Source organism: Molothrus aeneus, chromosome Z (genome assembly GCF_037042795.1).
Source record: "Molothrus aeneus isolate 106 chromosome Z, BPBGC_Maene_1.0, whole genome shotgun sequence".
NCBI lineage: Eukaryota > Metazoa > Chordata > Aves > Passeriformes > Icteridae > Molothrus > Molothrus aeneus.
The window spans coordinates 9,288,836-9,314,788 of NC_089680.1; the positions used below are offsets into that span (position 1 = coordinate 9,288,836).

Consider the following 25,953-nt stretch of genomic DNA (forward strand, 5'->3'; position numbering starts at 1 on the left):
ACAGATCCCCAATATTCATTCCTTCTTCTGGAACTCAAAACCTCTAGTTTCCCAAATCTGAGAGAGGTAAGGGGCAGGATTTTAAAAGGTTCCAGGGATCAAATTCCCATTGGGAGCAGAGGTTGAACTGTACTAAGTAGCACCCTGCATGGTTCTGCCTTCTAAGGGTGTCACCTACTGCCTTTGGTCACACACTCAGCAAAGGAAGAGATTTGTAGGCAAAAACATTCGGATGAAAACAGGCAATTACTTTCTTTCCAACAACATTTTCTGTGTATGTAAATTATCTGTTATCTTGGCACAGGAGTTTTTTCCTTTAACTTTTGGCTGACCTGTGGTTAGTTGTCAACATCACTCTGTTGTGGAAATTCTACCTGTGTGGAATACTTACAGGTATCCCCTTTGGTCCTGGTGCTCCTCGCTCCCCCTGTAATCAATACCACCTCAGTTAGTTTGCTGTGACTAAAGCAAGTTAAAAAAGTTTGCTTCTGTAGCCTCATTTACTCTACCCAGATCAAGAATCATCAGCTGATGCTTATTTGGAAAATGAAAAGGAAGTGAAGGAGGAATGCAAGGAAATTGCTGCTGATTCTAGTGGGAACAGAGTGGAGAATTTCTGATATTTCTACTGGACAGTAACAAGTGAATCAATGAACAGGAAGAATTCACAATGAATTAAAAGGGCTAAAGCCAACATTTCTTCATGGAAAAGCCAAAAGAGCTGAAGAGAAACAAAATAATTCAGTGTGGCATAGAGCCTGGCAGGACTATTTGCAAGACTTTAGGAATGGCAAACACAAAATAGCAGAAAGATGACATGAAGGAGTCGGAAAACAGGATGCTTTCATCTTAAAAAAGGAAATGAGGTAGCAAAAGGGTGTGACTACAAGCGTGTTGAGTCTCTCTGGCAAGCCTGCACTTCACATGTGCATGTGCCCATCTTATAGGAAATTAGTACCTCTCCTCACCTTGCTACCATCTCTCCCTGGGGCGCCAGGTGGGCCCTGCAAGAGAAAAGAAAGTGTCACAAGGGTGTGAGAAGCTGTGGAGCTAAGGGCACTTGTGCAGTGCACTGCAGGAGACAGGAATACTGACCACAGGGCCCCGTCTGCCCTGCTTAATGTGTGATATGTCTGGAGATGGGCCCATTGGTCCCATTGATCCACGAGGGCCTGGCTGGCCAGGAGGTCCAGGTAATCCAGGAGCTCCTTGACTCCCTTTAGGTCCTGGAGCCCCTGAAATCAAAAGCAAAAGTTACCTGCCAGGGAAAGCCTTCACGACACTTCATCAGTGCAAGAAGTTGGGAACGACTTTTTTTTAAAGACCCAGTGGGCTGGTTACTTAAACACACCCAAAGCCACAACAACACAACCAATTTATCTGCATCTGCACATCAGCAGTCATCTGAGACAACATTAACCCTTGTCACAGTAGCTACAAGAGGTGACCACCAAACAATTAAATCTTGTGTATAACAAGAATTTGAGTCTGCCAGGTAATTAGGGACATAGACTGGGAATGAAAAGAAAAACACAAATTCCTCATTTTCACACAAAGAAGAACAAACAAATCACATTTAGGAGCATCTGATAAAAAAAAAAAGCCTCAGAAAACTCATGGGAATTTTGAGTCATGGGCATCTACATGACTGACACAAACAAGCTCTTTCCAGTGGGGGGCTGCACCTCTCTTTTGCCCAGTGCAATAGCCAATGTGTTAGGGGGAAAAGAAGCTCTGTTCTTCCATTTTGCTTTATGCAATTTTCAGCTTCTGCTGGTTCAGCAGAGCATGTTAGTTTTTAGGAAGCACTCAGGCAACAAAACATATGTTTAGCTCAAAGGAAACAGTAGGAAACATAAACCAGAAAATCAGGCACCTGAAACAACATTTGCAGGCAATAAAGACCATTAAAATGTCACTAGCTCAAATGCTTCATGATTAGAAGAGGAAACACTTCTCTTCATACTGAGGGCACATGAAAAACATAGAGAATAAAAGGCAGAGAGTAAAAAGCATTCAGCAGGACCGAGTATGTACAGTTAGGATTTTCAAAAGGAGACAACTCAAGTTCCGTGATGACTCCCTGGGACTCTCTCTGGGGGGGCAGCAGAGGAGGTGATCAAGGGTTTTAAGGGGGTTTTTTGGGGGTGGTTTTCAGTTTTCTGCAGTACCTCGGACAGCTCAGTCGAGGGGAAACCCAGTGGGGGGAAGACCTGCAGGGTCAGGCCTTTGCAATTCCTTGGAGGAATTGCAAAGCAACCCACTCTACCCTTCAGAGTCTGTTGCAGAACTTCTAAACATACTGTCCTTGCACTTATGAAGAGCTGAAGACTGAAGATACTCATCCTCCAGGAAAGTGAGATAATGACTCAGAAAACAAAGCAAGATTGCAAAAGGGGATGTAAATGGGAAGGTGGGGTGCAGTTCAGGAGGGAGTAAATCAATCCTCATAAGGAATATTTGCCAGTACTCTGTAAGAATCCTGATGAAATCCAGCACAATGCTTGGATTTATTGCTGACCCAAAATTAGATCTGCATTCAACATAATTTGCAAAATTTTGAGTATTGTTGGCCACCAGATGCGAGGTGTCTGGATTAAGTTTGGGCTTTAGGATTTCTCTGTTTTTCACTGTGTTTCAATCTATAATTTAGCAAAGAAGGTGTGAGTGGAGTTATACTTTTCAGATTGCTTTCAGTCTGGGATACAACATAAAACCAACAGATGAATCCTTGCAAATCAGACAAAGAAAAATAAAAGAGTTGGCACAAACTCCTACAAACTGAAAGCACATTTTTTCCTCTAATCCTGACTGTGAGCTAAAGCAATAGATATTCCTGAAATGAAATGGAGAGTGTTTTAAGACAGAGTTAAAATACTGGAAATGACAACTGAAGCAGGTGAGATATCCCAGGGAGAGGGAGAAATTTGACACATACAGGACAAACACAGCTCGCATGCCAAGAAACACACGGATTTACAATGGATGATGTCAGACAGTTGGCAGAGGCTGACCATAACACCCATAAGGTTTTGTTTGTTTGTTTGTTTTAATTTAGCACAAATGCTAACATAATATATCAATCAAAATATGAAATATATGAAATCATATGATATGAAATGAAATATGAAATCATGCTGGCGGACTGAAGTTTACTTTTTTAGTCCTAAACATTTCTGTACAACAGTCCTGCACATTTCCACCCCTCTGGTATTACCTGGACGGCCTGGTTGGCCAGGCTGGCCTGGGGGGCCAGGGATATATGCATTAGAGGCAAGCACTTTTTCACCAGTGATTTGCTTGCTAAGATCAGCAGCATTATTTGGCAGCAAAGCAACCTGCCAAGACAAAAAAAAAAAAAAATCTGTGTAAGACCTTAATTGTTCAGCCAGAAAAACTACATTCTTATTCAAGTTTTCATGTGAACAAACAGTTATTTAAATATTTCAGGAAAATATAATGAGTTTATTCATATCCTTGATTGATATAATCAGAAAAACATTCTTATTCTGTGAGTCTGTTCACTTTTCAAGTCACTGTGGAAATACTGAAAGCCAATCCAACAGAGGACAGAGGAAATTCAGGAGAGATACAAGTTCTGAAAAACTTGAGTCTCATTACTGCTTCTCAGGAAACCTGTTTTTCCTTATTTGTATTTCCTTATTTGAATTTTCCTCTATTCATTACTGCCTTTCTCAGGGCAACATTTTCTCAGATATTTAAGTCCTGAATTGCTGCACAAGCCACTAACTTTCCATAGGTTTTAATGAGAACCCTAAATCCTTTGTGAATCTGGTCCTGGAAAGTAACCACACTGTTTAACCCATCAGATGTCTGGATCTGCTCTGCACAGAGAGACAAAGTAAGTGAGAATGCAAGCAGAATTGTATACTACAGTTTAAACTATCATTATCCATTACCTGTTTAATTATCCATGAAACATTCACCTATCCAGTTGAATGTATTTAATAATTAAGCATATTTAGGAATATTGTGCAAATGTTTAGTCTCTTAAGAGGCAGCTGAAGGGTGCCTGGAGGAGCCAAGAGGCTGGTGTGCAGTGAGGAGAGGAGTTTATTAGTGGTGAGTGGCTGCATGTAGACTTAGAGATTTTGCACTGCCAAATTGAACTGGAAAACTATTTCAGCAATAGCAGTGCAGACCTCCCCTTGGGTGAACTTTGCTGCTTCTTGAATGAATTTGGCTCATTGGATAAGTTGATGCTGAATTCTGCAGCATTTGCCTGTGACAGCTGCATTGAATAATATAGATGATGACTCCTGCTATTTGACAAAGCTTTTTATCAGCTATCTGGAATTCTCTGAGCTGGGCTGTTCTTAAGACTCCTACCTGTTTCTGTAATTATTTGACATACATTCTTCTGCCAGTACTGGAAACCTAATGTAATGCACAGGGGAAAGCCACAGTGTTATGCACCTGCAGTACCTACTTGAACTGGGAAAATTTCCTTTGGCAAACATGTTATTGCTTAAGGATTACAATTTAAAGGCAGCCTGTGATGCTTATAGTTTGGGGTTGGATGCACAGGACAGTTCTGAAGGAAAAAAACAGATCAGGAAAAAAGGTTGAAAATGCTGGGATAGTTCTTGGTGGCATTTCCAGAACACCAGTTTGATTTTGAGACTGGAGCTCAAAATGTGATGACGGGAACACAAGGATTTATCAGCCATTTGTGAGTTAGGTTTTGGAGAGAATTGTGGTTCCAAAGACCAGATGACTACACTATAGGCAAATTAAGAATCATGATGTATGTTTAACAAGAATTTGGTAGATTCACTCCACCCCTGCAGAAATCAGTGGCTGGATGAGATCATATTTTCACAGAAGTCCCAGAGGGTATTTCTTATATTCTCACTCCTATGAATTTGCTTTTCACACAGAAAATGGGGATTCAGCACACCTATAGCTCTGGGGTGAGCTGTCATCTCTGCTTTTTCAAAGGAAAACATGTGCTTTGCTTACCAGTGACCTTGCAGCTTTCTGGGCCAGCTTCCCAGCCAGTGCAGCACAGACCAAACTGTGGGGCTCCTGAACAGAGGGCTACTCTGTGGGACACAACACCCTACCCCTGGAGCGGAAGAGGAAAATTCAGTATCTGGGGGCTCTCACAGATACTCTCACTGGCCAGGGATCAGCATGGGAACATCTACTGGCTGGCTCTGGTCAGCAAAGTTTTGTTTCCTAGAGGTGTGTCCTGCCCAGAGGACACACCTGTTCCTGGCTGGATACAAAGGAAAGGCTTGCAAGGACTGTAGTACAAAACTTCCACTACATGACACAAATCAATCAAGGACTCTGTGGTTCCAATGCTGACAAGCAAAAGCAGAGACAAAAAGTCAAATCCTGTGGCTACCTGAGAGTATTATATTTTTAAAGTAGTTTTTTTGAGAATATTTTCAGTGTCATCAGTGAGTGCTTCTCCTTAGGGATAGCCACAACTGAGTGGCAGATTAACTGAAGCCCTCTTTTTAGCTTGCATGTAAATATCTAATTCTGGGGATCTACAGCTATATCAGTTGATAAACAGATGTCACTTAGTACATAGACCCAGCCATGAATACTCTTCAGGTTATACTGCAAATGGTCAGACTGGAGTAAAAAGGTGCATTTAGTGGCAAAGACTCATCATGAAGTGGATTTGGAAGTGTATTCTCTTCTGATGCTTAAATATTTATTTGTTCCTGCCAGCCGGGCTGTTGTAACAACTGAGTAAGTTAGAAAAGAAATCACATAGCTGCTGTGAAAGCATCTATGCATGCTTCCCCACTGACTCAGCTGGACTTGAAGTACACACTAGGAGTGCCAAAATACCCAGGCTCTGGTCTAGCTCACTACTCTTTGATATCTTCTGGCCAGAAAATGGTTGTTACATGCTCTGGGCCAAACCATGTGTTTTTGTTGTTGACTCACATCCTCTTAGCTATTTGATATACTCACTGGCCTAATTTCTGTTTCACCTTTTAACTGAACCAGGATCCTAGTCCAGGGTAACCTTGGCTTTCTCCATCTACAACTCCAAATCCTAATGGCCCTTAGAAAATAATATTTTGGTTGTTTTTCCCATCTGCATCCAAATATTAGCAAGAGTAAATTCTAAAGAAAGGCTCTTCTAGAAATAAATCTTCCATGTGCTGTTTTGCTTGTTGCATTTGGAGTTTTGCATAGTTTCTAGGAGGTCTGTGGTTTAGAAAATTGGACAATGCTTGTCAGAAGTGATGTGGAACATGGCTTTCTAATTAAGATGTTTAAACACATCTGTGCAATAGGATCAAGCTTACTAGTTTTTTTTTCTTTTATTTGTTGGCTGTGTGTCAGCATGCCAGATATATTTTCCTCAGTTTTTCAGCTTCCCACTCTTCTTCCTTTCATCAAGGTCTTAGATCAACCTAGGACTGCCCACAGACCTCTAGTCTATCAGGACAGTGCATCTCATTGGATGACAGGCTTTTCTGCTAACCACAATTTTGAATAAAGTTAATAAAATCTGAAAGTCTTAACCACAAGACTGAAGACTCATTTCATAAACCATCTCCCTGGCAGACAGAAATTAACTTTTCTATGTAAAACAGAACAGCTTTAATCACAGCTATTGAGAGATGTCCTCCCCAGGAGAACTTGGCCATGGCAAGTGGCTGGTGAAACATGAGGGTTGACGTCTCCCTGGGCAGAGAAGCACCATGGGGACAGGTCTCCACTCAGCATAGACAAAAATTCTCTTTTCTTTGGGGTAACAGTTGCTGAGGGTATTGGGAACCTTCTCTTTCAGCTCCTTCTGTGTGGAGCACAACCCTGTGGGTTCCCTCTGAGGATGCCAAGTCGATCAAGTCTCTCTAGGGGCATACAGGGGGAAAAATTAAGTTGGGAACTATGACAAAATTTAGCTGTGAAGCAAGAGTGAGCTGCTACACAGCTACTACACAAATGCCTACAGTGACAGGTCTCAGTGGTCTGAGTTTTCCTGGAATGAGTTTTGAACACAAGCATCTAACAGCAGAAGTTAGACACAAAAGCCTCCCATTAATTCCATCAATCAATTCTCGAGCAAACAATGTGGCCAATAATGTGACCCCCAGATCCTTCCCTGGAGATCAGTGTGAGCCTGCTCAGCATCATGGAAAACAGCTGGAGAAACAGGCACTCAAAGGCATGGATCCTTTTTTAACCTCTCTGCTACCATTTTTTGAAAAACAGAATTTTCATCACATAAAATTCTGTCACTTCCATGTTTGTGTTCATACTGATTCAGAAAAAATACATGATGTTTTGAGATTTTGGAGATAAAGAGTATCTCCAGCCTCAGTAAATTTCACTTTAATAAGGAATATTTCTTTCTTCCTAATATTAAATGAGTAACATCAAATGCAATGACTGAATACACCAAATTGTGTTTTGACATAATGGAAAGAAATTAATTGAGTACCCTGGGAGAAATAATTACAGCCTGTCAGCATGATCTGCTGAGAATATTCCAATAGAAAGCTTCAATTTGAAGGAACCTTAGTGTTCAAAGGAGATGCCACCAGAAAAGGCATTACACCTGCATTCCTGCATATGTCTTTCCAAATCTGAGGCTGTGTCTTTGCATTATCTCACTACTACTCTTTCATTATTGCACTACTAAAATGCAAAAGGAAGCTACATATGTGAGCAACTGAAGCCCAGGAAAAGTTTCTAAATGCATTATTCTCTACTAGCAAGGGAATAGGTAAAAAAATACCAAAAGGTTTGAGACTGAGGGTTTTTCTTTTTTAAGAGGAAAGTCATATTTAAAGCTAGTGATATTTTTGTTTAGTCACACACCTATTTGGCAAGAATTCTGTACCAGCATCCTATTAATGAAAAATCACGTTCCCACATCTATGAAATGTCTTGCATGAGTTTACTCTAGAGGTGGATCATGTCCAAAATCCTCTGCATTCAGAGTGAATGAAAAACTCAGGCCAGCACAGATTGCCGAGAAATCTGGGCTCGGCCTGGGATGGGTGTTTGTCAGACTCTGTTACCACAAGCTTGGTAACACAGCTCCATGAACTTGGGGAGTAATCTGCTTACAAATTGTAAAAGAGCATAAGGAAGAGATCATTCCTACGTGATTTTAAAATATATTGCCCTTCTCTTTGTATGTGCAAGAACCACATGTCAGTGACAGCTTCAAACATAGAAATTAACCTCAGTTGCTGTAAAACATGCAGGTCTGGTAAAGACATGAGTGATCAGTGTTCATACCTTTTGCTTCAGCTGTAAAACTGTCTGCTTTATTTGATGGAATTCCTTACAAGAGGCACAGCACGTCCCCGGTTTCGCCACATTTTCAGATTTCTCAGGAAGCCCAACTGAAAGAAAGGAGTTTCCACTATAAATGTAAAGATCCAAAGGAAAGAAATTCATAAAGTGATAGCAAAAGCAACTTGAAGGTTGTTATATTTCCCCAGACTGTGAAAAGAGAAGGGCATCCTACCATTATTAAATCTTTGACTGTGAATTTCTATGTAAGGCTGAGAAACTTTGCAGGGACAGCTCTGAGCACATTTTTAAAGCAGCTGTTTCCAGTTAACAGTCCCCAGAGAATTCATTTGTTTAATACCTGGAAAAGTTCACACCCCTTCTTTTATCTTTTTGTTTAGGGTAGACTAACCCCATAGATCTGAACTGACTTACAGTCCCCTGAAGGGCAAATTTTCATATGCTATAAATTACAGTAAAATCCCTCAGAATATGCTTATTTTGCTCATTTTGCACAAACTGCGCTTTATCATCATGGGTTATTCTCCATGTGATGGAATTAGCCTGAGCAGAGACGGGGATTGAGATTAATGACAGGGATTTAAATCCACACAAGAGGAAGGGTCACATCTGTTGATACTATGCATGAATAGGATCTTTTCAAGAATCCATTAAGTTATTCAAACTGTGAGAGAGATTGCAAATGTTATTTTTGTCCTTTTCCCAGTACCATACACAGTCAAGCAGTTCTGCATTGCAAGCAAACAAGCATTGTTGTAACAGATGTCTCCTTAAAGACAAATCTGGTTTCCAAACTACAGGGTGACACATACTGGCAAACTCTAGGTGAATTTTTTTTCACGTCAACATTGTTGAGAAATATCAAGTCTATTGAGGCTTTGCATATGATGTGTAGCCTGGTATGATGTTACCTGGGAGGGCTGCTGGGCGTGTTTGAACACTGACCTTTCAGAGCATGTCCCACAATGGAAAAGCTCTGCAGGTGCTCTTGTTAAAGCCAGGGAATCTTCAAAGTCTTCCAAAAGGATCAACTGCATCATGCTGAGTAACTGTGTTACACTTGTCTCTTGGATTAAATGCCCTTCATCTTTTCAGAAATGTGTATTGATTTTGAAACATCTGCATCTTTTGAAATGAACCTTGGAGATTCTAATACAAAAAATATTACGTGCTACTTGACTTTAAATATTTGCAAGGTCCAGTATGGAAGACTGCAACCATCTGATGGTTGTCTATGGACCACCTATTTGGGTGGCACATAGGGCACATATTTGGGAAGGTATGTTTATTCCATTGGCTATAATGGCATATTGATTTTAGAAGACAAAGCTTATCTGCTAATCAGTTAGGAGAGAGATGTAAGGGCAAGATGCTGGAATAACCAGGAGCATTAGGACAGCTATTAGTACTGATTGGAAAATTGGGGCACAAAGGCCTGGATTTTTTCCTCAGTCATGAACTGCCTGTTCCCATGGCTGCACTCCAACAGCCTTACTATATTACACATATTATTTACCATTTTTATGGTAGCAAGAACACTGCTGTTTGAGCTCCCCAGCCCTTTCCCCAGCACAGGTTTTGTACCTGATCAGCTTTCTGTGCAGTGTTCAGATGACTTCAAGGTTTAAGACCAGATGGTACTACTTGATGTTTTCCAATGGACTCTACACAGCACAGAATAGAATTTCACCAAACTTCAGCTATGCTGGATCTGAAACTATTTAGCCACAAGACCTCCCAGAGGAGCTCCAGCATTTTTGTGAAGCTACTGGAATACACAGTATATGCTGCTTTCCTTCTTCTCTCCTATATTCATAATGCTAATAATTTTTTGCCTTTGATTCCTTCCAAAACCTCTTTGCCCATAAACCTTTCTCTTGTAGCTGAAATAATCTTCACCATGCAGGGTTTTTTTCCCTTAAGAGGGAATTGATGTGCTGTAATGAAGACACCACTTAACATTTCTGTAAAATAAATTTGCTCTTGACCACAAGTCAGTTATTGCAGAGTTCTTCCTCCCTCTCCAATTTTTCTTCTTCCTTTAGAAAATCCCAGTGTCTTGACATGCCCATTTTTGGACTGGTATAGGAGTTACAGAGGGATGTATATGGAGCCATAAAAGAAAAAAAAACCAACTTTTTTTTTCTTTCTTTTTCAAAGACCAATAAAGTCTGAATTTTTTACTGTTCTCAACAAAAATTTCTTTTTATAGCTATTTCACCAAATGAGTTCTATCATTGTGTTAGGAAATGTTGCTGAAAGCAACACACAGTCATGCAGAGAGACTGCCAGAGCTCTGCTGTTGGAAACCTCATGCAATCCCACCAGAATCTGTGGAATTATATGCAGATTAAGAAGCGGTGAATTTGGCCTTGTGTTTCATTTTAGAACCCAGTTTATCTTCCTGAAGGATGTGACACACGGGGCTGACAAGCACAGATAAAACAATCCACGGAGACGAATGCTGGGGGGATCAGCTAATGTTTGGGAAATGTCATACCAGTGAGATTTCTGCAAAGCTGGCTGGATTGACTTGTCAGAGGAAGAAGTCCAAGATCCTAGTATGAGCAAGCATGAGCTGCATCTCAGGAGAGAGGTGGAATCCCCCTAACTCATACCAGGCAGAGGTGATGATTTTCCCGGGGAAGGAGTCATCCATCAAACATTTGCTCTACCCCCATCCAACCCTGTATCAGGACCAAACTATGAGTAAAGTCAGAATAAAGTGTGGATAAAGCCAGAAGTCACCTAGGATGGGCCAGCAGAGGCAAAAGGCCATTAGATGGAGCCACCCACGTATGATGCAGAAACTGAGGTCACCTACCAGGCTCAGCTGGGCCAGCATGAGCAAGGCACTTAAATAACTTGTTCCCATTGCACAGACCTACTCAAGGAAACTGAAATTATTTTGAAGAAGGCCTAAAGCAGGCCCATATCATAGAGGGTCTCAGAACACAAGGCTAGCTTACACATGATGGGAACCCTTTAATCTTGGTGAGATGCTGGTGAGCCCTGTGGCACCTATTGCTGAGGGATCTGCTTGGGGAGTGCTGTGTTTTCTTTGTGTATGGGCTCGGAGGCCATGCCTTGCTGACGCTGGGAGAGGAGGAGGAGATGCTGGCAGGGGAGTGCTCTGTGGGAGCTCTTCTGCGGGCAGTCTTTGCATGGAGGCTCTTGAGCTGATCATCTGTGTTGTATTATCTGGGCTCAGCCTGCTGAGATGGTTTCATCTGCCTACTTCTGTGTGGGTAGCTGCATTGTCTCCATCAAATGCGACTGTGGATGCAAGAAAAAATGCTCCCTCTTCTTGCGTCCACCAACCAACCCAAAGCTCACTGTCAGGACACTCACAGAGCCAAAAAAAGGGTGACCACATTACAGCCACTTACAGAGCCAAAAAGGTGTCTGAATTGCATCCTTTGGGCATGGAACAATGAGAACGTGGCTCTATCTCCCGGAAAACATGCACCCTCGTTAGAAATGGAGAGCGGTAACGTGGTTTTGCCTCTCCCACTAAATTTTAAAATAATACGTGCATGTTCCGGCTGCGATGAAAAGCGAATGATGTGTTTATGAGGCAGCCGCTCTGGCACGGGCGCGGCGCAGGGCTGGGGCCGGCCGCGGGGGGGAGCGGCGCTGCAGCCGCTCCTCGCACAGCCCGCCCTTCTCGGAGCCAGGCACGGACGCGGCTCCTCGTGCTCACCCGGGCTCCGAAAATTCCTAACATTTACGTGGAGTACAGCGGCGTAACTGGCCAGAAGGCATCCTTCTTTACTTCGCATAGCTGGCTGGGGAGATATCTGGAGAGATGGTGGGTGTTTCATTCCAGATTATCTGCTGGAATTGACACTTTTATGTGCCGTGCACATTCAGTGTAAAAACGGTGGTTTTCAAACAGTAGTATAATTTCCATAACCTTGAATATTTTGAATGGTTGGTTATCCCGAATGCTTTGGACATTACTGTATAAAGAAATTTGAACTACCCAGAGGAATATCTAAAAAAAACCCCTCCAATTTGTAGGGGAATTATCTAGGTTATTTATCACATACATGCACACACACACTCTGATAAGGAAAAAAAAATTAAAACTACAAGGAACAATTACAGTTAATGGAGTGGCTCCAGTTACACATTTTCAGATGAAAATGAAAATTATAAATTGCTCTGGCCATCCGGTGGGATTTGGATCACACTGTGAGACCACATTCAGGCATTAATTGATGAACCTGTGGTAAGTCACCATTCATCAGAAGTTGTTGGGGTTTTTTTTCAGACCACTGTTCTCTTCCTCCCTTCTTTTTAAATTTTCATATCAGTATTTATTCTGTAGTATTCTAAATGCTGCAATTTAATAAGTAGGATGAGGTCAAATGTTTAAAATAATTTTTGCACAGCACATGTATAAACTCTGAACCAACAATGAGATGCAAAGATGCAAGAACAAGACCTTACATTTACCCTTTTCCCATTATATTCCATTAAAAAAAAAAGAGAAAAAAAGAGAAAAAAAATAAGACCCCAGGCACAGGACACACAATTTGACTAAATTGCAGGTCAACAGCATATGGTCTTGGTCAATGTGATTTAGAAATTGATTTAAGCAAGGCTTGGAAAATGTGTTGGATCCCCAAGCACACATTTTTTGAGCCTCTAAGGGCCAAGGGGCACTAGCCATCCAACTCAGGGCCATTTGCTAATCTCAGATGCGGGTGTGTAAATACAAATTAAAGTTACTGAAATTATGTAATTTACAGGTGAAAATTTTTAAGGTTCTTCATCTGGTAAGATTTTTTCCTATGTCTCTTTAGCTCAGGACCACAAGAAAGTTACAATCCAGGCTTGTATAGGAGCAAACGATGGCTTTTAGCAACTGGATCCAGCAGGAATGATCTAACTGAGGCTATAATGGTAAATTTTATTATTCAGCCATTTTGCCTCCCTAGGAGAAGATGCCTTCCACATCCTCCAGTACTTGGTGCATTGGAAGAGAGAGTTTGGCAGGGCTGCTCCACAGGTGCTCAGGTGCGCAGCGAACTGCCCGGATACCCCAGGAGCATCTGCTACATGCCAGCTTTGGATCCCCAGCTCCAAGTGTAGCATTGGGAACAGTTCCTGTTCCTGACAGACCAACCCTTTAGGCATCCATTTGACCCAGGACATTTAGTCTGCACTAGCACCTGCCTTTATCTCCTTTGGTGCAAGTCCTGCCATCCTCCTCCCGGATGTAGCCTTCGTGACACTCGCACCTGTAGCTGCCCACGGTGTTGACACAGATCTGCGAGCACAGAGTCCCGTTGCTCGTCGCACACTCGTCGATATCTGGAGAGAAGCAGAGATTAAAAACATCCCATAGCTGGAGGTTTCAGACCTCCAACACAATAAAAGACTTCCTTTAGAGGTAAAGAGAGATTTTGTGGTTAAACAAACAAGTAGTTGGAACACCACAATTGCAATTGAAGCTGGAGCCTTTGGTCTGGAGCTCTGGGCAAGCTGCACTATTAGAATTATCAACACACCTGGCATTTTATCAGTGAACATTGTTTGAAAGTCTCCTTTCATTGAAAAGCTCACAAGCAAAGCTCAGTCCTGCAAACCTTGGCTCCCTGGCATGGCAAACCATGCAGGGCAGGGCAGGACTAGCCACAGCAGGACCACATGTAAATGATCAGTCCTGAATTATATTCTGGCTATCTGAGTCAAACCCCAAGTATTAGTTTTAGTAATTAGGCCTAGTGATAATGCCTCAATATTCAGTATATATGGCTCACAGCCAGCAGGAGGAATTAAAGGAGAAATTACAGCAGCCCAACACTTCAAAGTGTTTGGGTGTGTAAGTCTTGTTGTAGGTAATACTTCCTAATAATTCAGGGGCATCTACATCTCTCAATTCTTAACATAGTTAACTCCCACATTTCTTCTGTGATAATATTATGTGATAATATTGAGAATAAGAAAGGTTTCAGATTCAAACTGACTCCTAAAAGTCTGAAGGGAGCAGGATAAATGATTAACCAGGGAGGAGCTCAACATGCTCATCTACCCACCCAGGCAGTAAGGCTTCTCTCTGTTCCTGTGCCTCTCCCGATCATAGCGGTATCCAGGATAGCAAGTGCATAAGACTCTCCCAAAATTATCTGTGCACTGCTGTTCGCAGGGAGCTTCAGCACAGACATCGTAGTCTAAGGGAGAGGAAAATGTGGTTAGGAAAAATACCAAAGTCAGTAGATGGATGATGCTTAGATTGCAAACATTTCGCCTCTCTGCTAATTAATATAAAGTTGAGTTACATTGTTTTTAAGGACTCAAGGAACCTAGATATAAAACATTCATGAGACGTAAGCAAAGGAATATATTAAAATTGTAATTGCTATTCACAGCTTTACAGTAGTTAGACTATTTCTTAAAGCTGTATTTTAAGCAAGAGTCACTTTTGCATTTGGCAGATTTCAGGAGTTCTTTTCACATAAATATTAAATTACCTAAAACATTCTTTTAGCTTTCTTCAACAGATTTTTAAGTCTGATAGCAGCATTTCCTATGCAGAATACTGTGAAAAACCATGAGGTTAACCGTGAAAGCCAGGCAGAAAGTATATCACAAGGAAAAGTTAATTACATCACATGTTCATTGTTTGAAGCCAGATATAACCCTTCTAGCAAACAGTGCATTGTTACAAACCCATCATCTCTCTTAATAGCTGCAGTGTGCAGATCAGGGTATGTCATTGAAATCCCAAAAGACTGAAGTCCCTATTTGAAACCCAAAGGAGGGAAAATCTGTTTCTAATTTCACTGCTGTGTAGCAGCAGAACTGAAGCCTCAGGGATGGACACCAGAGCACAATGGGGTTTGACCCACATCCCTGTCTTGTCAGGGGGTGGATGTGGCCCTTGGAATGGTGCTGGTGGCAGGGCTGGGGGTGAAGGACAGGTCCCAGCTATGGGTGTGAGGGTTTTGCAGCACCATGGGGAACATCTGCCAGGAGACACCAGGACCTCGAGTGGCATCTGGTCTCAAAACCAGCTTGGGCACAGCCTGCCCAAGGTCAGGTTTTACACCAAAGCAAGTGGCAGTTTCTGTGACCATTCCAGAGAACATCACCCGGCAGAGAGCATCCAGGTCACTGTGACAATTCAGTGAGTGGGCACTGGGGGCCACAGCAGAAATATCTCATCCATGCTCCAGACCAAATTTGTCCAAACAAAATCTAAGTGGTTCAAGCAAGCTTCCATCAAAGCACACATTTTGTTTCCATAAACATAATTAAAACTCATTATTGACTCACCCTAATGACCAGCAGATACCTCTGGGTATGGTGATTGTTCCAAACAATTAAAATGAGCTAAGAGATGGTAAAGCAAATGAAAACACATTTTCTGTACAAAGTATATAGAGTACATGCCTAGCACTGGGGTTAAAAGTGACAGCACGCCAAAATACAGAAAAGCACAAAATGAGACTTAACAAGATGCTGTATCTCACACCAGAACCCCTTAGGAAAAAAATGTACTATTCTAATAGACATACTACTGTAATGGTGCCAAGAATTCTGTTTGTCACCTCCTAAATAACAGACATCCTTTCTTTCCTTCTTTCTTCCCAAACTGAAGTCTGCCCACAGTGCTGTGGTGGTGAATGGCAATGCTAGGACCCCCTGCAGTAAACAGTGTCCAACAGTGCAGAGCCATGAAAGAAAAACATAACTCTTGCTTTCAAACTGTTCAGTCTAAGTGTAGTTTGGACTCTCTAGGTGATGCTGGGCTGTAAATTCCTATTACATTTGGCACTACTAAATAGTCCCAGCTTTAAAGCATTGCTGGTATTTTTCCTGAGCATGGTTGCAATTTTTGCTTTCCACTGAAACAAAACCAGAGTGAGAACAGGATGGTGTGTCCAGCATGGGGGTGAACGTGCTGCTCCTTACCCCACTCAGGTGCGGGACTTGGCCTGTGCCATGTTCAGCTATTCAGAGCAGAGGTAAAACAAGCTCTGGCCTCCCTGTGCTTCCATGAATAGATGTGCCCTAACAACATCAGAAAAAGCAATGCTGGAAGGGCCCATCTCCCATCAAAAGCAGGAGTAGCTATGCATAAACATTTCCTAGTTTTCCTTTTCCCTAAGGGATGCATATGGCTCGCCTAGTAGTCTGGTCCCAAGATGAAATATCCTTGCAGACAGAAAGCTTTTTGCTCATATCTAATCCAAACTCCCCTTACAGACACTTAGGCCCATTATTTTTGTCCTCTTTTCCTCAGCCATAAAGAACAATTTACCTTCCCCCTTGCAGCAAGTTTTCACATACTTAAAAACTCTTATCATGTCTCCCCTCAGCCTCCTTTCTTCTAGACTAAACAATGCCAGTTCTTTTTATCCATCTGTCGCCAGATTTAATGTAATCAGTCTTTGAACGTGTCCACCTCAGCAGAGCTCCATCATGTCCATTGCCTCATTTACCTTCACACAAAGCTGCAGAAGGGTCCAGGAAGGGCAAATATCCCTGCTGGTGGTCCCACACACTCAACCCAAATCACACAATGGTTGTAGGCAGGTCTCAGGTCCAGAGCTGCATCCCCAGGGCTTTGGTCCCAGGTAACATGACTTCCCTAGAAACAGTTCTGTCAACTGAGATTAAACTAGGCAAAAGCTGCTGCACCACCTGTGTGTGCTCTGCAGAACTGGAGACAAAAATTCCCTCCTGTGTTCAAATCCCTCGTTTGCCAGCCTAAGAAATGTGGTTTAGGGATGAATCAAAACCATACAATAAGGATCAGGCTCTTCCAGACTTTAGGAAAATGCAAAAGCCAAAGCAGAATAACAAACGTCTCTGTATAAGTTTCAATGAACTCAGAAATGACAATACGGCACGGAAAGTTTACCAAGGAAATTTTTGAAACAACATTCCTAAGGAAAGACCAGATCTGACTATAGTTGGCCTATAATAGAGTATTTTACTCTGAATTCTTCCACAGCCAGCTTAGGAAACAAACCAGCAATAGGAAGGGTGGTCTCCAAATAAACTGCTCCATACTGCATCTGTCCCTTCTTCACTCTAATACCATGGGACAGGACCCAAGACTGGACTTGGCTGGAGCAGTAAGTCTCCAAATAAAAAGGAGATCGCACAGGAGAAAAAGGTGAGGAGCTGTTCTTTTTACCCACTTTGCTGAACAGGTGGAGCAGGAAGAGATGCTATGGAGAGAATCAGACACATGGAAGTAACTCCACTCAGTGTTTCCTGAGTATCCCTGGTCCTGCAGCTGGAAGCCACAGTGGGAAGGTGAGTACAAAACAGATGAAATGCAGAAACTGGAGGCATAGACTCATACTGTACTGCACTGATTTCTGTTCCTTTTCAAGGGCAGATGAAAAATAACTGGATGAAAACCAATAAGGGACGTGGACAAAGCCACAAGCTTTTGGGAAAGAGTCTGTTTAAGGAACAGCTGTCCCAGAAGGAGATTGGTGTGTTCCCCAGACAGCTATAAAAAGGTGGAAAAGGGAGGATCTATACCTCTGTCAACCTTCCTCCCTGCAGCCACTGCTAAATCATAGAGAAGACAGGGCTGGAACTACTTCTCACAGTTTCAATGTGCCAGTACTGGATTAAAAGGTGCAGATGTGCTCTAATAAACTCACATCTGTAATGCATTTATGTGTCTGTTTGGAGATATGGATTTCATACAGCTACTCTGTCAAGATTATGCCAAAACAATGTGTGAAGAGCCAAGTGATGTCTTGTAACAGAGTAAGTGAAACGAATACTTCAGTGAATCATGTTTCTTGCCCCTACACCAAGGGCCTGAGATTGTCTCAGATGTTATAGAAACTGCTGTGGCCTCTGAAGTTCCAGGCGAAATACAGATAAAGCTGAAAAGGGGAAATGGAGAAACAAAGGGAGAGAAGCAGAGAATTGAATCAGGGGCAGAAACTCTCAGGTCACTGAAATGCAGTTAAAAGATGGGATTGGACAAAGTCAGTGGGCACTTAATAAAAGGTGCTTTCATAATCACCTAACATCTCAAGAGATGAGAATTAGAAGCCAAAGTAATAAATTGCCATGGCTCTCATTTTATTTTTGCTCCTATTAATTCTCTTGCTGTATCCATTATATTCAGTGAGTAGCCAGTACATAAAATTCTTAAATCCATAGGAAAGCTGGAGGCCAGAATGTAGAGTCCTGGCTTCTTTCCACCCTGAAAGGATTCAGGAATTCTGCCTCCAATACACACAACTGCCTCTTCCAAGTGTCTGTCTCACACTGGAGCTGTCGCCCATATCACACATGCTGAGACAAAACTCACAGCAAAACCATGGGATGAGGAATTATGTGTGAGCACCAATTTCACCCAAACCCTACCCAGCTCCTGCAGGCAGAGGGTCATCATGAGCTGTTTCCCTCTTTTTTTCTCTCTGTCTCCACCCCCATCAATCCACCAATTGTTTTAGTGTTTCTAGCCAGCAGCAAAGAAGACACAAATTAAAAACAACAACAGCAACGAACCCACAACAAAACCATAAGGATTAGAGTTCGAGTTAGAATCCCTTTTGGCTGGACACTGCAACTCAAAACCAGCTGATTCTCCAGTATGTGGATTTGTCACTTTTTTTTTCCAAAACATCAGTCACAAACTAGGAAAATTGTCAGACCAAATCAAGGCTTTCCATATATCATCAAATAGAAGAATATGTTGCCATAGATAAACTTTTTAACTTACTTGTTGTAAAAAAAAAAACTTTTTTGGCATGTTGTCTCTGGGCATTTGCTCCTGCCTGGTAGTTCCTGCAGTCCAAAAAATTCAGAGCCAGTTTCATCCAAATCAGATCCATTTTTACTATTGCATACTGAATGATCATGGTTAAATCTGCATCTTCCTTGGCCCCTGGTGACAAGGAAGCCACACCCCATGGGAAATTACAGGCAGGCCTAACTCACCTACTCACCATCTCCCTGTGCACTGACAAGTCAAGTCAGTTGTACCAGATCCGAGAGAAAAAAGGGGAAAGGCATCAGCCATGAAAGGTGCACAGAGTGCTCCCAGCTACCCAGCCAAGGGCAGAACATGTTCCTCTGTCTGCAGAGCAGCAGGTCATGGCACAAGATCTGTGCAGCCATGTGTACTCAGGGGAGGATCAAGGCTTGGCATGGTAAACAGCACTTTTGGAAATTGTTGATCTTTTTATTTTCCCAAAAATTTCTGGGAAACAGCTCCTCCCTGCACTGATACATGAGATATGGCAAAGCCTGTGCTTCTGTCAGGTTGCTCTTCCAAACAGACAATGTGGAGAAGATAGCAGATGGGGAAAGACAAATGCATGGGGACATGACGTGTAAGAACAGTGAAATCACATACCTTCAGGGATGCACTGTCCAAGAACAAACTTATAACCCTTACAGCATTTTTTCCTGAAAAACAATAAAATAAATAAATGAATAAATAAATGTATCCTCTGTAGATTGGTGCTGCCTTTAGAAACAGTATAAGTGGACTGTGGATGTCATGAACCAAACAAGATGAGGATCCTGGGCAGCTGGAGTTCAGCATTACAGAACACAACAGGGAAATGCACCACCTGGCCCAGGAGGAATTTCACAGGGCAGCGTGTCCAGCCACCTCAGGACCTGGGGCAGAGTACCCCAACACTGACCCACCCAACATCCCAAGCAATTTCCAAAAATCCTGCTCTCTTGTGTTGTCTGGCTGTTGTCTGGACAGCTCAGTGTTGTCCAAATACACAACTCAGGTCATCATTTTCATGGTACAGTCAAGGCTGTTTTTAAATATCTGTCACTACAATGTAAACCTGCAGGAAGGGATAAGTCTCAGTGAGGAGTACACAGAGGATACATGTTATCAGTCACTTCTCATCTTCTAATAAACCTGGAGGAGGTAAACTCAATATATTGGGTATCTCATCTGGAGCAAGGGAGAATATCTTATATAGTCCGAGGGACAAAACTGCGGTGTGGAGTCAATAGTCTGTCAATAGTCAGACACTTTTTATATGCCTATGATATGAACAAAGTCTGAATGCTGAGAAATGACTGTTTCTGACACACTGGCCTGTAATGACATTTAGGCATCCAGCTAAACCTGCTGGTTTTCTCTCCAGGCAGCAAACCACATTCAGTCACCAAGGTTCCCAGCAACCCTCAGGAGCCTTTACAAATGGCTGTGTGCCTTATCATCCTGAGAGTCTCTGCAGGGACCTAGTGACTTTCAAAGGGACCCAGGTTGGTGACTACCAGGACTGCTCTAAAAGAAAAAAACCCTGCTGTTCAGTGCATTATTACATTAAGTATACATGAATCTGGGGGGGGGGGGAAATCCCTCAGTATTTTACAAATACACAGTTTTTTCATGCTTTGTGGACATGATGAAATATCTCCCAAACTGGGAAACCATCCATTCTGTTTTTTCCTTTGATTCAATAACTGATGCAGAAGAATGCTAAAGCCATGTCAGCCACTGGACAACATGTAGCCATCACAAATCATCATTACGTTGAATTTAAATTAGCTATCAGTAGCAACTGATGGCTTAAAACAAACAATGCATTTCTCCAAACAATGTAAAAACAAACTTTGGCTCCCTATTTTACCCTCTTCCTTAAGATTAGCTGGAATATAAATTATGCCTAATGAGAGTTGAACATCTCAAGAGGAAGCCTTGCTTTGTTATGCAAACAGTGGTGCCTCATTAGACTCCTCTCCAAACACTGCTGTGAAGTTTTATCTGCAAGACAAACAAATGCAGGAGGAACGAGTTCAAAGGTGCATTGGGGAGGCTGTTCATATGCTGCAAGCCCTGCTGATGGCTTTCCAAGAGCACATTGATCTCCTTCCCTCTGCAAAAGAAAAGAGGCTTCCTTGTAGCTGCTCTTCAGAGGAAGATACAGCCCAGCTTGAGAGGGCTGGGAGATGAGCAAGGAGAGGAGGACATCCCTGCCATGAGATGCTGACCCGTGGGGTTGTGCCAGCCAGAGCTAACCAGCCACAGGGAGCAGCAACTTCCATAATTTGTACCCTTCTCCGTGGAATTCCCACCTTATTTTCAGGTTTAGGACCAATGAGACCTGTGTCAGCAGATGATGTGATAACCTGCTCCAGGGTAAGGAGTCACCTGCTAGGAAGCTTGCAGGAGCTGCCTCTCTGCTCTCAGCTTGGCTGGTCATGGCTTTTGGCTGGATTCATCAGCTTTCTTGTGGCTAAAGTGAGGTTTTATCTGCCTGGCTGGATTCTCCCAAAAGCCAAAACACTTGCCCTGATCAAACCCTTCTCCCACAGCCATACATTGAGAACCCATCACATGCTAAGTTTCAGGCATTAAACGCTGCCCTGGCACCCTGATATTGCACAGCCTTGTGCTTTAGCTTTCACTTAAAACAACCAGAAAATCATGTTCCCATGGCTGATATCCAAGTGCTTGCTGAAATCCCTCCCTTCAGCAGCTTCTTGCAGCAATGGGTTCCACAGTGGGATGAGATGGTTTTGAGAAATGATTTCCTTGTTTTCAGTGTCCCTCTCAAATTTTTGTTGGAATTTTCCCAAGCCGTACTGATAAGGGGATTTTGAAATATTTTCTCTAAATGTGTGAAGATTTTTCTGCACTGTGGAAGTTTTAAATTATAGTTAAAGAAGTGTTTAGAAGGGGGATGCCATGCCTTCAGACCACATTCCACATGATAATCTCTTCCCAGTTGAAAGTTACAGATCTCTGCATTAGTGCAGCCTGTACTCAACTGTTGAGTACAGCATGATTTTGCCAGGGAAACTGCTACTTTAGGGTTAATGCAAAGGAAATACAATACAATACCTGTTTCTCTGAACATTACATTGCAACCCTGGGATTCCTGCATGCTTTAGTTTTCTACATTCTTAAAGTGAAATCTGTCAAAATGATGGACGCATGAGCATTAGCAAAGGCATTTTAATAGCAACATTCATTTTCAGACGTCCAGGTCCAGGCTGACATGTCTAATCAACGTTGCACAGCAGCAATCTCGTTGTACATAATGAGAGGTAAGAAGGGGTTCCTACTGATAATTTTAGCTACTGGATAACTTTCAGCAAGGTGGTTGCTATGCAGCTGTACCTGTGGCCATGCACGAAACACAAACACACGGCTGTGAATTTGAAGCTCCACCACTAAAACCTGGAGCTCTGGGGAATTTAGGTTGATTTGTTAACCTGAAATCTGGTTTACAAAGGATGAAGCTTCTGGCTGACTTTTATCTGTTGCAGCTTTAAATGGGCTACTTCAGCAATTAAAAATGCAGTAACTTTTGATTCTCATGCAATCTTTACTCAGGAATAAGAACAACCCCAAACTGACAGAGGGTTTGGGGCACCATGATTTTTTTAATGCAACATCCAGCTTTTGTGGTTGTAAGAAAATCTGTAATGATAGGGACAACCCCAAAACCAAGTCACCCCTTATTTTTTCTGGCGGGTACCTGCTGGAGAAAGAGGGAGATATTGTGCTCCTACTCTCTGCTCTAGAGTTTGAGATGCTTCTAGAAGACTAAATGCCAGAAGATGGGATTTAGGGTCAAACTTTTGATGCCAATAAATATATTTATGACTAGGCAGATCTGTGGCAGACAGTGGCAGATCTGTCTTTTTTTTTCCAGGATTTGTGGCCTGTTACCTTGCCAACTGAGAGAGGAGGTGAGTTTTCCAGGAGCTCCCCTGTGTCCCATCACCCATAGCCCCTCCCAGAGTGCCCAGCACACAGGGGTGCATCAGCACAGCACCCCTGCCCCATCCTGCAAAGCAGTAGCTGCTTGATAGCATCGCCTCAGACAGGCTGGACGAGAGGCAAGATGGGAGGAATGTGGCTTAATTAAGCCACTGCTTTATTAAGTTAGCTTATCTGGCAGCTATCAGCAGTAAGTCTTCCAGTGAGGACCGTTTTTTCCCCATAATTGCTTCCACCTGGCGCAGAGCTGCCGTCACCCCAGCCCACCTCCTGCTCTGCACGGGACACCGCAGCGATGCCAGAGACACCGAACAGGGCATGCTGAACCCAGAAAATAAACACATTGTGTGAGAGGGGAGGGAGTCACTCAGGGTCCTACAGCTGCTGAAAATCTTCAGAAATGCAAACAATAACAGGATAAACATTTTAAATTATAATTAACCTGCATCTGTTTGCAGTAACATGGCAGTGAGTTGGGTTATAACAACAGCTGCTCTGTGCGTTTATTGAGGTTTTGGAGAGGCAGCTCTAAATCTCTGCCATGAGTCATGCTGAAAAAGATACATGGTCATCATTTAGTGATTGAAAAAAGGGAACACAAAGGGGAAATGCAGAGAGAAGATGAAAAATACATGTTTTATACCGGTTTCAGACTAAACATAATATGTTAAGGAAGCTCTTGCTAAAGATGTCAAAAGTAGAAAGAGAAGAGTCTGCTCTAGGAAATATTATCCTCCTAGGAGCAAAGCAGACACAGAAATCTCTATGTTGAGCCTGAAAGTGAGTTCTTAGGATAAAATATTGCCCTTGCTTTATCCCTAAAATGCTGCCAGGCAGTCAGTCTCCAGGCTGACTCCTCCCAGACAGGGGTAGTTCAAGAAGAGGAACTTTACCTCCCATTTACTGGGGCTAGGAGAGCACTCACAGACAGTTTCTAGAGCTCCCCTGAGGCCTGAGGTCATGCCACTGGAAGATGCAGTAACTCCATAGGTGGCCAGGCAGGTCAAATCCCTACTCTCCAAAACACTCTTTCTGACATATAAATATCAGATCAGTTGCAATTTAGGGGGCAAAAGAGATGCTTAGAATTTCATAGAGATTTAAATAGATCAGCACTGTTCTTTCAAGTTGGTGCAGGTAGAAAGCAATCATAATACACTCAAGAAATGTCTTTAATAAAAAACCAATTTCCTACTGGGGCAGGGGAGGACTTTTTTCAATACCAGACTTCTTCAGCCTGAATCATAACTTGAACTTAGAAGAACTTATGCTGTCTTCTGAAGACCTGCCAGTTACACCTGGCATGGCATTTTTAATTGCACAAAGGGTCTTTGTTAGATCCCTCTCCTTATTGTTCCTGCCCAGTGTTTCTTTTTTGATCACCCTTGCTTTGAGAAATAAATGGTGTAGCAAAAATGCAAATATAAGCTACAGAAATGAATGTACAAAAAATAATTAGACATCTATAAATGCAAGCCAGCGAGGCACACTAAAAACGAGCCTAAAAAAACCCAACCAAGCATCAAACTCACTTTTCTTCTATATGAAATCCAAATGAGCAACAGGTTTGTCTGCCAAAGCACGCACAAAGCCCATCTGCAGCACAAGTGCAGAAGCTCAGTAGCTGTGCACAGTTTTGCCGTAATTCACATGGAGAGAAGATTTATGTCAACATGGTGTAAAACTGAAGCAATGCACTTTATTTTTGTTTGCCTTTCTGTGGGACACATACCGAAATCTTGAGTAAGAGGGGATGGCCTCCCTGCAGACACTTGCTCAGCATACACTTTGCCATGATTTCCAGACTTAGTCCTTTTTCACAGATTTGTAAAGAGATAATTTATGTTCACACTGGGTGTAATGCAAGGTCCAAGGCCAGCCCAAGCCCTTCCTGTCATCATCTCAGCTGAGGGGGAATAACCCAAACACAGTGAAGTCTTCCAACACTCCAGCACCTATGAGTGCTGTGGGTACCTGTGTGCTTCTTTATTTTTCTTAACTGACTGATCAGAGCAGGATTTGCCTGAACAACCCTGGGGAACTCGGACCTCTGAGAGCAAGTCACTGCAATTTACTAGCTGATTTCTGCAGAAATAAAATTTTCAGTGGTAAAAGCATTGCCTGAAACCAACTCTTGTTTTTTGTTAGCTATTAAAGTCAAATAATTTTGCCCACATGTAATGGTTTTCTTTCTCTTAGCAGGGAAAAAAAAAAAGCGCCCTGCTATCTGCTCTTTTGCTCAACTCTGGCTATTAAGACTGATACCAGAAATGAAATCACATTCCAGTCATTGCTAATGGGAAGGTTTTGATAAGATTCACAGTTCCGGGACTCCTCTTGTGTGAATGCAAGCCAGGGACCAGATCCTCCCCTGGAAAAAGCCACATACCTCTCTTGACTCTAAGGAACTGTGCCAGTGCTTACCCTGGGAGACCCTGACTGATGCTCTTGAAAGCTTTCAGACACGCTCCTTGGCTGCTCCTTACTGTTAACTGACCCCTTCCCTCCTCCAAGTGCTGTTTCATGTCATCTTTTTATGGCCAAAGGGATTTTTATGGTGGCAGAGCATAAACTGTAGTTCCTTCTTCTCAGAAGAGAACTTCCAAATGAATATGATGGTTTACAGCCCCTGCTGAGCACAGTATTTGTGAATGCTTGAAGCTCATTCCTCTATAAAAGAGAAAAGAAATACTTTGAGGTGTGGGAGAAGCCCTCTACCCCACATGGGTATCGCTGGGGCTGGGAGGTGCTGACCTGCATGAAACTGAAAGATGCACAAAAACAAAACCTCACAGGTCTCACAAATTTAGCCACCAATAAAAAAGTAGATTATTTTTGTAGGACAATCTGGGCCTCTGTTCTCCGCGGGAACAGTGCAGGACACCTCTCCCAATGGGGTTTGTGGTTTTACTTAAGTAAATGAGATGTGGTGAGGTATTCAGTAGTGGTTTCAAACAACATCAAGGCAGGGAGATCATTCCCCCAAC

At 42.5% G+C, this 25,953-nt stretch overlaps 1 protein-coding gene across 1 annotated transcript in view; it reads right to left on the reverse strand.

Annotated features, from left to right (window-relative positions):
* Window positions 1-25,953, reverse strand: part of CCBE1 (collagen and calcium binding EGF domains 1) — a 92,089-nt gene that overhangs the window by 1,414 nt on the left and 64,722 nt on the right. The window contains exons 3-10 of the mRNA XM_066568966.1: window positions 19,619-19,671; window positions 14,313-14,447; window positions 13,450-13,587; window positions 8,248-8,354; window positions 3,218-3,338; window positions 1,096-1,235; window positions 969-1,004; window positions 392-427 (exon numbers count right to left, since the gene is read on the reverse strand). Of these exons, the coding sequence (XP_066425063.1) occupies window positions 392-427; window positions 969-1,004; window positions 1,096-1,235; window positions 3,218-3,338; window positions 8,248-8,354; window positions 13,450-13,587; window positions 14,313-14,447; window positions 19,619-19,671 (766 nt within the window). The remainder of the gene's footprint in view (window positions 1-391; window positions 428-968; window positions 1,005-1,095; window positions 1,236-3,217; window positions 3,339-8,247; window positions 8,355-13,449; window positions 13,588-14,312; window positions 14,448-19,618; window positions 19,672-25,953) is intronic.